This window comes from Apteryx mantelli, chromosome 15 (assembly GCF_036417845.1).
Source record: "Apteryx mantelli isolate bAptMan1 chromosome 15, bAptMan1.hap1, whole genome shotgun sequence".
In the NCBI taxonomy this organism is placed as follows: Eukaryota; Metazoa; Chordata; class Aves; order Apterygiformes; family Apterygidae; genus Apteryx; species Apteryx mantelli.
This window is the reverse complement of record NC_089992.1, coordinates 4,007,248-4,020,668: the sequence shown is the minus strand read 5'-3', so window position 1 is coordinate 4,020,668 and position 13,421 is coordinate 4,007,248. Positions and strand designations below refer to the sequence as shown.

Sequence of the window (13,421 nt, the reverse complement as noted above, 5' to 3'; positions counted from 1 at the left end):
AGAGCTGCTCTGCAATCCTTAGCGCATATTTGTGTAAAACTTAGCAAAAAGGAGCTTTGGTTTCTTCTGGGCTACTGTGACACAAAGAATATTATCTGCTCAGTGTTATACTGCAATTCCTATTAAAGGATCTAGAGGGATGGTGCTCTGCAGCTGAACTGAGCCACGCACCATGTGTGGAATTTTAGTTATGTTATCAGGAGGAACGAGCCAAGTTTGTGGCATTCAGTCATCAGTGGAGACGCACCAGAGAGAAATATTCCCCAGTAAGACACTGGCCCTGACAGTTTTGCTGGCTTTGTGGGACCATATTTCCAATCCTAAGCATTTTGACAGCTCAGAGCACAGCTACAAGAGAAGTGTGTTCCAGCAGCACACAGCTCCCACTGCCCTTGCTCACACGAGGGCCAGCCGGCCTCAGCTCAGCATGTCAGCAGGGCTCAGCTCTTATCTCTGCTCTGCCACAGGCTTGGGCCATCATTTTGCCTGTCCCCATCTTCCCTATGAAAAGGCAGAATAACATCTGCTTCATGCATTGTGGGGAGAGGGTAGTGTGGTCAAGCTAAGCGAAAGCTTGGGGAGCGCTTTGAGGTCCTGCCAGGAAGCTTTATAAGGGTGCAATATGTGAGGGCAGGATGATGGGCAAAAATCTTCCTCACCTTGTTCCCAGCTGCAGACCCCTGGATGAGGCCAACAGAGCAGACAGAGGCTGGTGTAATTGTCCACAGCATGTTATTGGCTCAGCCACTACAGACCACGAGCCACAAAATGGCCTGTAGCCTAGAGACTAGCGTGTTTTCTTAGTGAGATACCAGCCTGATTTATGGGGGGTTGCTGTCTGCATGCAGATTATTTTTAAGTCAAGAGAGCTTTCAGACATGCCATAGGAAGACATGCAGTGTTTGATGGTACATGATTGATTTCAGTGCCTCCTGTTCATAATAATGTTTCATTCCCTCTCTACAGGATGAACAGAAATGCATAGAAACAGTGGAACTGGAGAGTTATGACAAGTGCCAGGAGCTGCGTGCACTACTAAAAAAGAAAAACCGTTTCATTCTAATCCGCTCCCCGGGTAAGAAGGTAGGATTGCCTTTCTCTTCACCCTAAATTCTGCCAACTCCAAAATGTGCCCCCAGGCAGCTCTGCCCAGAGCAGGTGCTTTGGGAGTGAAAGGCTCTGAGATTTAGCTGTATGGCAGCTGGAAAGAAATGATCTATAGCTGTGAGTGGTCTGTGATGTGTAAGGAAGATGCTACTGTCTTTCTTCTTGTGGCAGGGAAAGGGTCTTCTTGTTACTCAGCTTCTTAGGGGAAGCTTTTCCTCTTGATATTTTTCCTGCTTCCAGTATTCTCTCAGCAGTGGAGAATGACCATGCCCTGTTGTTCCCCTGGGGGCTGTGGGCAGAGAAGTGTTCCTGTCCCAGCCAGCATGAATGCAGCAGTTTTGCCTCAGTTCCAGTGAAATCAATGATCCTAATCCATGTACTGAGACAATTCCTGGGGTTGGAAGCATTGATCTGAGAAACTCCAGTGCTAAGTTGCTTGCACCCAAACAGTTTGTAGAAGAAAAGATATATTTTGCAGAATTCACCAAACTCTACAACCTTAGGTTCCTGGGCAGTATCTAGTTATATGCAATACCTAATTACCATGCTGATGTTGCAAAAAAAGTTATACATCTACCTGAGCAATGACTCTGTATGCAAGGAAACACTCGCATTACTTCCCATGTAAGCTCTTCATCACCACGCACAGTTTGGAAAGTTCCCTTGATTCCTACTTACAAGTTATTCATTTCAGCATCTTTATGGGCTAGGATGTTTCTGTTGTTGTTGTTCTGAGGCATCTCACATTTGATTTACATTCTAATTTCCATGTGATTTTATTGGCCTAAGAGATCTTATTCCACCTCCCTATGCAGAACTAATAGGTTATGAAGGACAAAATGTATTAATTTCCATAAGAATATGAACAGCCAAAAATGTCAACTTGCATGCATTCCCTTAGCTCCATTTTGTTTAAAGAAATGGAGATTGTTTAGTCATTGTTGTCATTGTTGCTTATTCTTTCATTCCAGTCACTTAGTGTTTATTCATGTAATAGCGCATCAAGACCCCAGCTGAGTTCAGAGCATCATGTGCTAAACTTCACTCAAAACAAAACAAGGACTGTCCTGCCCCAAAACACGCACGTGGACTAGGGCGGGGGGGTGGAGAGAGAAGGTAAATGATGTTTGTTTTGCAAGTGGATCCAGTCTGTATCAGGGAAAGAAGTGAAATTAGGCACCACACACGTAGGCTATGGTAGACTGGAGACTTCAGCCCTGTGCTAGTGAGCTCCTGCCTAGCACTGGGACACAGGAGCAGTAAGTCTCTCCAGTTCAGTGGAGGTTTAGCATTTGTTTCACAGTTTGGTTAATCACAGATATGTCAATCCTAGATCGAAAGTGCCTAACCCTGCTGGGCTTGGTGGGCTTCCTAGCGGGTGACCAAACCACTACAGTTGTCTCTGCTGAAGCCTTCTGGCTACTTTGTGCCATCTGTGTTCACACCTTTTCCCAGGGAGGCCAGTAAAAGCCTGTGCGCGCAGGGATGGGTGACATAGTATGAATTATTATTATTTGCAAATATGTTACTTAGAGGGGCAAAGTGTAATAGCTGTTTCTGCACTGATGCATGAATCAATAAAGGGTGTGAGACCTGTTCATAAACCTTGCGTATCTTGCTAGGAGAAAGATATGCCTAAAATCTGCACCAAAAGGTTAGCTTCATGCTTGTGGCGTGCTGGCATGTTTACAGCTCCCCTGTTTGTCATGCCACTATTTAAATGGAAACCTAGATCGAGGCCACTTTTTATAAGGCATTTTTGGTGAAAGGAAGGGCTTTTATAAATGAAAAGTTCCCTGTTTGTAGCTCCCCTCCCACCTTGCTTTTGGCTGGGAATCTGGTAAGGGTGTTGACACACAACATACTTCTGCAGATGTTATAACAGGCTTCAATTAGGAGGCCAGTGTACACAACTGTCCTTCTTCTGTTTTAAAATTGCAGCTGTGGCGATATATATCAGCTAAACATTTTCCATTTGGGAGACTTGCTGCCATCCACAGTGTGCGCTGCAGCTTAAAATCACCCTGTGAACTGGCTTGCCAGGCTCTTCCAGGTCTTGCTGAGTTTTCTTCGCCTCCTCTGCTTCTAGTGACTGAAGAAAGTGAGAGTCTGTGGGACTTACACACGAGCTAGGAAAGGCCGTTTCTATTTCAGTGTACAAATGGGAGTTTCCCTGTTGAAAACAAGGACCCAGGTTTGGCTCTGGGGGAAACTAAGTTTGAAATCTTTGATGGGATATTTTCAAAGAGCAGAGGACATTTGCAAAGAGCAAGTAGTAAAACAGAAACTATTCAGACCACCCCCAGTGTCTGAAGGATCTGTGAGCTCTGCATAGCCCTGCTTTCAACGGGCCAGACAGTTAAAACCCCTCTGCAGTTAGACTTGCACCTGAATAAATAAGTTGCCTTGCTAAAAATGACCTTTGATGGAAATACCCCAGGTTCTGCTTGCTATAGTCACAACGGTGAAATTTTCTTTAAGCCATGACAGTACGAGCATGTCACATGCTCGCAGTGGTTAGTTTCCTGGTGTGCAACTGAAACAAAGCGCTGTCCCCTGAGCTTCAAGGCTCCAGTGAAGGAAGTTGGAAGTGTGCAAAAGACCCTTTCTCTTTAGAAATTTCAAATGCTTCATTCCACCCACAGCAATTAAATGAAATCTGTTGGATACAGAGAGCTGAGCGGAGAACTTGTAAGAGAGGGCAGCAACCTTGGCTTGGAGACTTTCAAATGTACTCATGATGCAGAGAGCAGTGTAAACGATGCCTGGTGTAAATTGCCTAGAGACTACAGAGATTGGCATAAGTTTGGTATTCAGCAGGTCTGAAAGCCTTCAGGGACAGGGAAGAAGAATGGGGAGAAAGAGGGCGACAGTAAGGAAAAGAGTCTATGAGCAAGTACTCCAACTTCCCACAACTCCATTGCTAGCACTTTCAGGCACAAACTCAGCACCCACGTTTAGGGGGGAAACTTCCACTGCACACTTGTGCCTCAGTCAACTTTGGTGGTACCTGCGGCTCCCTTTGCTGGGGGCCCAGTCTGGAACCTGCAATAGGCTGTAGTGAAGCACATTTGCCCTGTGCGCTGAATTGGCTCCCGGGGGTGCCCCGGCTGAGTTTGGCTGAGATGCTTCATTATTCCCAGTAATGAGGTAGTTCTTGGTTCAGCTGCAGAAAAAAATGCAAAAATCCCCTAATTGGCAATCCTGTTGCTTTTACTTCTCCATCCATGATCTAACCTGACTAGAACCCAAATTCATGCAGAAGAAGGCAGGACATGACCTCACGCCTGGCAGACAGACTTTGATGCAACTTTTCTGGGTGGTCTGAGATGCTACTGACCCTGCTGTGCTCTGCTGGAAGTGACCACCTGGTACCAAAAGTCAGCGGAGGGGAACATGTTCCCACACCTAAGCTGGCAGTTCACGCTCCAATTTAGCCCAACTCCAGTGGCAACTGAAGCCAATACCAGGCTTTGCACTGAAACAGCTGAAGACCAGGCACAGGTTTCTGTCATCCACCTCTGCTACAGATCAGCGACATGTAGCAGAAAAGCTCAGCGGAGAGCTAGTGTTGGTAAATGTCTTACACTGCACCTATACAATTCTCTAGAGCTTGTCCACTAAATCACTTAGTGCAGGTGCGACAGACTGGCCCTGGGAACCCATCTGTCTCCTGCAAAGCAGGGGAAGCATAGCCAGGAGACTTGTCATTGCTTGAAGAAAGACCGATGTCGCTGAGAAGACATGGAGCAAGCAGGGAGCCTCTGCTTGCTCCCATGGCAGACGGCGACCTGTGTGTGAGCCTCTCTTGTTCCACGACATCTAGCCAGTGATTCAGCAGGAACTGACTGGCCGTGCTGTGCTCTGAAGTAACTTACAGTAAATTGCGTACACTGTATTCATGGCTTACAGTGGTCACTATCATATTAGATTTTGCCATGACAGCTTTTACTGGCACAGCAGGCTGCTGTTTATGTCATGACTCAGTCTCAGCTGGCGCAGCAAACAGGAGAGAGCAAATGTGTTATCCTGCCTGCTGCCCTCTGGCTTTGGATTAGGTGTCACTGACTTTCTACCTAAAATTGCTCCTGGAGAAAAGACCCTGCCTAAAGTTGCGTGTGGTGCATCCATCTTCAGGTGCATCCTCTGATATCTGTGAATATTCAGATGAGTAGAAATACAGACAAGAGAGATCCTTTTGTTCCTTGTCTGTAGAAGAGCTGGAGGTCTCACACTAGTGCACAGAGCCCCAGCGGCAGGCAGAACGGAGACCAGCTCCTCTAGCTCGGTCCTGCGTCTTCTCCGCAGATGCCTTCTTTATAGAGAGCTTCCACTCCACTCTCTGTTAGCCGCCTCGCCCCACTGCCCGGGGTCAAGGACACGAGGTGCAGCTGGATGCAGACAGACACGGGACTGCAAGGAAACAATGAGACAGTGTCTGGCAGCATCCCGGGTGCCAGCCTCAGAGCACCAGCAGCCTGACGTTCGCTCACTGTGCGTGGACATCCTTCTAAAGGGGAAAAAAAAGTTTTCAAAGAAAGAGAACTGGGTATACTGGGAGGAACCTGCTGCAGCCCTCAAGGCTACCCTTCTGCATCACAGGCGCAGGGACTTCTCTGGCTGTTTCAGTGGCAAAGCAAGGAGCGGGGCTGCAGCAGCATGAATCTGGCATTGTCCGCACGGCCCCACTCCACAAAGCCAGCGGGGGGAGCGGGGTCCCGGACAGAGTGCTGTTTGTCCTCCTTCACATAGCAAGTCCGAACAGCCGGGAAGGGGACTTAGGGCTCCTTCCGCTGAGTCCTGTGCTGTTGCCTCAGGAGCATCTTTCCGCAACCGCCCCCTTCCCCCACTGTCCGCTGGATCTGCGGTGGCCACAGCGGTAGGTCAGCGTTAAATTGCGTGGCGCACAGTTGCATGCCGGAGGGACACCTCAGCCTCTCATTAATGATGTACAATCCCCCAGAGCCTTCACTGTGCCCTGCTGCCCAGTTGCTAACTGACACCAGCGCTTAGTCACAGGCTCTGCTTTGGGAGGCCAGAGCCTTTTGTCAGGGGCCAAGAATGAGGCACAGAAAGTGGCATTAGAAGAGGAAGCTTGAAGTGAGGCAGGAATCCTTCTCTTGAACAACATGTACGAAGATTTCTAAACCGTGGTGCAGGCTGCCAGGTCTTTGCCAGGCAGCGCGACAGCTCAGCTGCTCACAAGTAGAGCTTTCTCATAAGCTTTTATAATCACAAAGCTTAGGGGCAAAACCGTTTCCAAACAAAAAAGTTTTTAAGCACACACAAAAACAGGCCTGCTTGGGCTAAAACAAAATCTGGCTGTCACTATGTTTTGGAGCCTTGCCTTCCCTTAGGTTCCCTGGTTAGCACGACCCCTCTGTGTCCCAGACAAAGAGCTCTTTTTCCAGAGTGCTGTGGTTCATGCCCTAACCTCTCCTCTGGGCTATTAGGAAGACATGTGGCCTCGTCACCTTACGTGCAGACTAATCGAATAAATAATCTTTCCCAAAATTGCTTCTTAACTCCCTGCTTGCCATGCCGGTTGGGAGGGTCTTGCGCTTTGTGACTGTGATGTGCAGATGTAAAAACCATGGCTATTCGCTGCACCGAAGTGAGGAATAAATGCAGAAAGGAAGGACAGTAGGTTTCTGGCTCAACAGCAGGAGTGGGTGTAAGGAGATGAGGTTTTAGGTCTGCAGAATTTCTGATGGTACTGTGTTGGTCATGACAGCATCCCAAGAGGGGGACGCACTAGAGCACCTACTGCATAGGTACCAGTGTAAGTTTTCAGAAGTTGCTGAGACCTGCAGGTCCAGGTACCATCAACAAAACAGGGCGCTGCCAAGAGGACTGGACTGTCAGTCACTGTTCATTTTGTCACCCTCATTTCATACAGTCTGGAGGTTCCAACACTGCTGTGATCCTCCTGGACACCACATCATGGAATCTCAGTATTTCCTGTTTCTTTTTTTTAAAGCAGCCTTAGGACATTATACACAAAAAAGGTCCTATGATATCCTGGGCAAGCTACTTTCTCCACACTTTTTACAGGTGCTTACCACTTGTGTTCTCATTTTCTGGATGTCTGATTTCAGAACGTTCTGAGTTTTATAAGACTGAGATTACAACTGCTCATGAAGGCAATGGGAAGGTGCAGAATACCTACAGGATGTTAAATGCCCTGAAAAAAATGGTCCAAAGACTATTATGTGTTTTGGATGAGCCTCTCCATAGCTCATCTCCCCATCTGTGAGAGAGAGATAATTTCAGATGCTCTGAAAAGTAGTTTGTGAAGCCCCCAGATATTGTAGTGATGAGCAGCGAGGAAAAGGTCATCAGGGGAATCAGTAATTCTGTTTTCAGGGCAGGGTTGAGCAGAAGCACAATCAATAAGACATACTGACCTATTGACCCATGAGGATAACACACACTATGGGATAACTCAGGAATAAGTACCACCCATGTCATTAGGGATGGTGACATGAGGAATATGCACAGCAGGCTGAGCTAAGGCCACCCAGGCAAGTTTGGGATTGTCTAATTTTTCAGTGCTCAATTTTGCAACTTTAATCATGTTCCTTAGTGTAAGAATATTCTTATGTGTGTGTGTGGTATGGATTAAGGCACCACAGAGAGCTGTTTGGATCCAAGCCAGTCTACCATAAAGTCACCTGTAATGTGAAGATGATACTTCTCCTGAAGTGTACTTCAGGTCAAAGCTGCATAATCCTGGTGAAGCACTCGGAGAATACAGCGGTGAAATACATAACACCCTATCTATTGTTCCTGCTGTGGTCAATAAGAGATTCAAAACATTGAGCACAGCCATGGGACTCCCCTAGAGCAAGGGGAGAGCTGGCTGGATGGAGGACAGGACATACAATCTCCCATTGCTCCGGTCCTTATTTGTGTCCCATGCCTCTTGCCAGTTCCCTCATCTGGCCTCCTTTTTCCTTACTCCTAGGCCAGCTGTTCAAAATCCAGAAAATAGATGTCTGTAGTGTTTGCTGCTTTACTTTTTCATTCACAAGCAGAAGAAGATGCAGATAATTTTTTTCACTTACACTGCCCTTATGCTTCGACGTGTCCGTGCTCAGCAGAATCAGGATTAGCACAGCCCAGGTCAGAGCCCCAGATTCCTGTCTCAGTTCCCTTCTGCAGGGCCGCAGGAACGGGGAAGCAGGCAGCGCCCACTGCACACAGGTTTCCTAGTGCTCTCTGCTTGCTGCCTGTGGGGAAGTTGGAGATAAAAGTATCTTATTGCACCTGAAAACAACAAAATGACTTGGACTTTCAGTCTAATTCTCTATACAGTCTGACCTTTCACTGCATAAACAACTCACTGCTGCTGTAAGAGCTTTTCCATGCATTTTGCAGAAGGAAGAAACTCTTACTTTCCTATTACTTTAATTACCAGTTGCAAAAATAAAGCTACAGCAACAAATTGTTCAACATAACAAAATTCTGTTCATGAGAGCTATGAAGTGAAGTACTTGCCAAAGCGCAAAGGAATCCGTAGTTTAAACACAGGCTGGAACTGGATGTTATATAAGAAACTGAAGTGACATACAGAGAGCAGAGAGCTACCTCTCTGTTCTTGACAAATAATGCTTAGGCAAAATTGTCTCTCTGCTCTTTCAGGTTCATGATATCAAATTTCAAGCTCCAACTTTGGAAGAAAAGGAATCATGGATAAAAGCTCTTAATGAAGGGATCAATAGAGGCAAAAACAAAATATTTGACGAGGTAAGACAAACAGTTTTCAAACTTATGTGTTTCTCTGTCAGTTCTTGTTCACTGCTTTTTTAGCTAAAAGCAGATCTTGCCTGAGCCCCCAAGCTGCCTATCCTTCCTGAATGCCAGGCACCGGCGAAGCAAAGAGAGAGCCCATTCAGAGCTGGTGTGCCAGGCAGACTAAGTTGCACACCTGCAGGCTGGGAGCTTTTAGTCACTTCAGCTCCTATCCTGAAAAGCTAGAACATCCACCCTTCTACACTGTGCTACGTTTCCTTCTCTTCTGGCCATGGATAACTCCTCTAGATGCAGGGAGGCAAGGTAGCAGGGTGCCAGAGGCATGGTCTGTGCTCCCTGAGGGGGCCACAGGACACCAGAGCCCACTGAAGTCAGTGGGAGATGGTCTGAGATGGTCTGGTGGCTTTAGTGGGTTTTGGATCCGGCCCTCAGTGAATCCACGGGTGTTCTCTGCTCCCTGTGGAAGTGACTGGTGCATGGCAGAAGCTGCAGCTCTGAATTGTGTTAGTGCCTGGGCTGAAGCCTGGAAAGACTTGTCCTTCCCACACTGTCATGATTCTCAGCACCAAACAGCCTGGAAACTGAGGTATTTGGTTAGGATTTAGCCCAGTCTTCAAGGCTGGAAAGAATCTGAAGTGACCCAGTCTGCCAGCTCTTCTGCCTGCAGTTTGGAGAGAAGTCTAGTGGAAAGTTACTCCCTGGCTTCTTGGACCATCTACTCTCTGGAGCCTTGGCCAAACCTGCCTGGCTTCCAGCACACCTGCACTCCCAAACTCTCCTCTCATCCTGATGTGCAGGAGGAGGATGAAAACTGCACATCTTGGAGCCTGACGTAATCTTGCTTCGCTCCCCTTTAGCTTGTCACCAGCCCTGAACTAAACCAAAGGAGCAGTATCTATTCTTCAGTTGTTTCAGTAACAGAAAGGAAGTGCACAAAACCACCACCGCAGGAATGACACAAGAAGAAATGGGCAGGATGACTAGGGGACAAAGAAATCAGCAAGATCTGTTTAGCAAAGGAAACCAAAGCAATGAGTAAAAGTTTTGAGAAAAGGGCTCAGCGCTGCAGATGTGGTGCTAGAGAATGCAAACTCCAAAAGCTTGGGCTGGAGGCTGTTACTCAGAGATGCTCACAAGAAACTGCAGTAAGCAGAGGCTCCACCTATATCATGGCAACTAAAGCTCCCATTTAGGAAATCCAGGCTTTGCTTTATTCCACACAAGACAAAAGCTGGATGAGAGGCTGGAAGAGGCTCCTCCTTTGCCTAGGCAAATCACATGCAGTGTCGGGTTTTTGCTGGTGGCATGGTGTGGCTATTCCTTGGGCCCTTGGACCCAGTGGGAAGCAGCATGTGTAATTAAGGGGACCAGCTGGGACCAGCAGGCAGCCTGGGAAGACATTACGAATCCGAGCAGCAGAGCGCTCAGCAGCCAGGTCTGCTCTCACGTTACCGCGGGTGGGAGATGCGATGTCCTGCAATGCAGTGCTGCAGCAAGCTGGTGCCGGCGCAGCGCTGCCTGGAGGGCGCTGGGCTCCGTGCTCTCCGGTGGGCACGTGTGCAGCGAATGCTGCACGCCCCTTCCCCAGCGCAGCGAGGGGGCATCTCAGGTTACCTCCCTTCCCTGGAGCCCTGGAGGTTTTACTTCTTACGCGGACCCGGATTCTCACAGAGAGCAGCCTCTAATTCCAGTTCATTCCAGTAAGGATCAGACCTTAGATTTAGGTGTTTCTGCACAGACGGGGCACAAGTTAAAGGGTCAAGCCCTTAGGTGGCTTGGATTAGCTGTTCTCTGCTGAAAGATTTGTAAAACTGCCCTGCCATACCAGCTAGGGACTGGGACCCATTTTTCCTCTTAAATCCGTATTTGACCCTCGCCAGCTTTCCTGTCCTACAGGCTCGTGGTGCAAAGACAAGCAAAACAAGGACAGGCTGACCTTTCATCAGCCTCAGTCGCTGGTGCTGCCCCTCTACCTGAGCACTGACCCCAACCCTCGGCCACCACCAGGAGCCAGCGGGAGAACTGAGGGGAGACGAGAGCTGCAACGTAGCTGTTTCTGGCTGCCGCTCCTCAGCCCCGGCCACCCCCAAGGGCAACCTTGGAGTGACGCAAGGCTGGGCCGCTTTTAGCAGCCCCCCAGCATCCGCCCAGCGCCGGGCAGTGTGGGAGGATGGCTGGAGTGGTCACAGAGCCAGCACAGCGAGGTACCTGTGGGGGCTGAGACCTCCCTCCCCATGGCCCACGTGCGGGAGGCAGTGCATTTCTAGTCTGATTCCAGGAAAGAAATTTGTTAATTCAGCTACAGTTGCAATTAATCCAGGTCACTGCTCGCACCTTCTATTCAGCTTCCTGCAGTCATTAGAGCTGTACAAGGGAAGGTCTATTACAAAGAACTGCTGATACAGTTCACAGTCAGGTCACGGTTATTAATGGGCCTTCACCTCTAAGATGGCAACAGCAATTTCAGTCCTGTGCTCTGCCACACGCAGGAGTCGTTCCAAGCCCCGGCTGCGCTGAGGACAACAGAGCTCTCTTGTGTCCTCCCTTTCCTGCCCTGTAGGTAGAGGGAAAGTTAGTGATTACAGACCTCTGAAGGCTGGATGCTGTGATTTGGAGGGTCTTTTAGATGAACAAAGCTCTCCGCAGGATGGATACCCAAAACACTCATCTCACACACGCAGGGCTTTGCAAGCAAGACTGTGACCAAGGTCTGAGGTGAAGATTGTAGCGGTGAAATATTCAAAAAACCTCACCAGATGCAAATGCTGCACCCCATCATGTGTGACTGAGAACTTTATAGACATATCTTGAGAAATTAATGGGCTTCTCCCCTTTTTCTTTCCTTCCTTTTCCCCCCTTTTCAAGGTGAAAGTAGATGAGAGCCTTTCCTTGGACCACGTGACTCGGGACAGAGTGAAAATGACCCAAGGACGCAGGCCACCCACGAGAAGCCACCTGAAGGAGGTAAGCGCACACCCCGACGTGGGGGGTTGCAGCGCCCTGAAGTCTCTGCCGCGGGTGTGAGCAATCTCCTGCTGAGCAGGTCGTTCCTTCCAGGTACATCCAAATCCCCGGGGAAAACCCCAGGTGCATGCAGCCCCGGGAAAGCTCACACGAGAAACAGCCTCCTCTGGGAAAAACACCAAGAGCAGCTCTTTAAGAAATCTCTGAGTTCCCATAGATCTGTAGCTGCTGCAACATGTTATGTTATATTTAGCTTTCCATAACTCATGAGCTGCTTCATTGTCTGCTGAGAGCCATTACAGTTTCACTTTAATCAGAAGAGACCGAAGCTCCTACTATATTTATTTTCTAAGAAGCGATGATTTTGTAGCCACGATGGTCTGAAGGTACAAGAACTGCACGGTTTGTGGGAAGAAGCTATATTTTTTATTTAACTAACTGGAAAAAGCAGACAAACTTTCAGGCTTACAAGCCCTTCTTTAGGTCTGAAACCAAAGATATTATTCTCCAAGGCAGTTTTATAGACTAGCCTGTCTATTCTTTGCTGCTTTTCTGGTTCTGTCACTTGAAAAAAAAAAAAAAAAAGGAAAACAAAACACCACAAAATAAACCTGTGGTTCATTTCTATGGGAGATTCTTATTAATGCATGATCCCTGTGATTTATGAAGCAGTTTGCACAGACCATATATTGATATTTTAGAAGAGGATTAAGCTAAACCAATCAGGGTTTTAACTCAAAGCCTTTTTCTTCAAATATCTCAGACTCTGACCTAGGCCTCTGTACAACATTCAGATGACCCTAATACAGACAATGAGACATCCTAAAACTTTTTACTTTGCATAGAAATTGAGGTAGAGTGTCTTTTCTGGAGAAACGCATAGGAATAAATCAGAAATTCCCATCCATCCCTCCAGAAAACAACATAATAAAACATAACAAAAGTAGCAGAAGCAATGAAGCATGGATTCTCTGTTGTCTAATATGAGTCCAGTAAAGTAGGAAGCCATTCCCTAGGCACCAATAAGATCTTGCTCCCCTACTCAGCTCACTATTTTCATGAGATATCTCGGACATTAATATCTGTAAGACCTCTCACCCTTAGCCAAATACAGGGGAAACTGGCTTACAAATTCAAAAGCAGGAAGCAGGGGAAAGGGAAGGGATGGGGCCTGCAGAAAGATATGTATCACAGTTGCTCTAGTCTCACGGCCTAAAAGAGGTTTCAGCTGCACAGATGTACTTCCAGAATTCCTGCTGCAATATTACTGTTCGCCATGTTCCACGCCTCGCGTTTCAGCTCTTCCCAATGCCCTCACCCTGAGGGACTGAGTTTGCTATTTTTAAGTGTTAATATTTCGCATTGAAACAAGTCCCATGTGAGCACTGGAGACCGAGGACACAACATGTGAGTTGGTGTTGAATCAGATGGAAACCCCTAACTGCTGAGCTGCTATAAGAAATAGTATTGGGGATAATTTTACAGTCTCTATGTGGAAGAGGAAATAAGATGAAGTATTAGGAACAGAACGTGAGGAGGAGGTTTGCATACTTCATTCCCAAGTGGGAATCAAAGACCAGGCAAAGTTTCTATGC

The 13,421-nt window shown here is 47.6% G+C and overlaps 1 protein-coding gene and 1 long non-coding RNA gene across 3 annotated transcripts in view; one reads left to right on the top strand and one right to left on the bottom strand.

Moving 5' to 3' along the window:
• PLEKHO2 (pleckstrin homology domain containing O2) overlaps positions 1-13,421 on the top strand; it is a 31,206-nt gene that overhangs the window by 11,293 nt on the left and 6,492 nt on the right. For both annotated transcript variants that reach the window (XM_067305527.1, XM_067305526.1), the window contains 3 exons: positions 967-1,083; positions 8,752-8,856; positions 11,728-11,826. In XM_067305527.1, the coding sequence (XP_067161628.1) occupies positions 967-1,083; positions 8,752-8,856; positions 11,728-11,826 (321 nt within the window). The remainder of the gene's footprint in view (positions 1-966; positions 1,084-8,751; positions 8,857-11,727; positions 11,827-13,421) is intronic.
• Positions 8,182-13,421, bottom strand: part of LOC136993414 (uncharacterized) — a 30,658-nt gene continuing 25,418 nt past the window's right edge. The window contains exon 4 of the long non-coding RNA XR_010885698.1: positions 8,182-8,339. This is a non-coding gene — a long non-coding RNA (uncharacterized lncRNA). The remainder of the gene's footprint in view (positions 8,340-13,421) is intronic.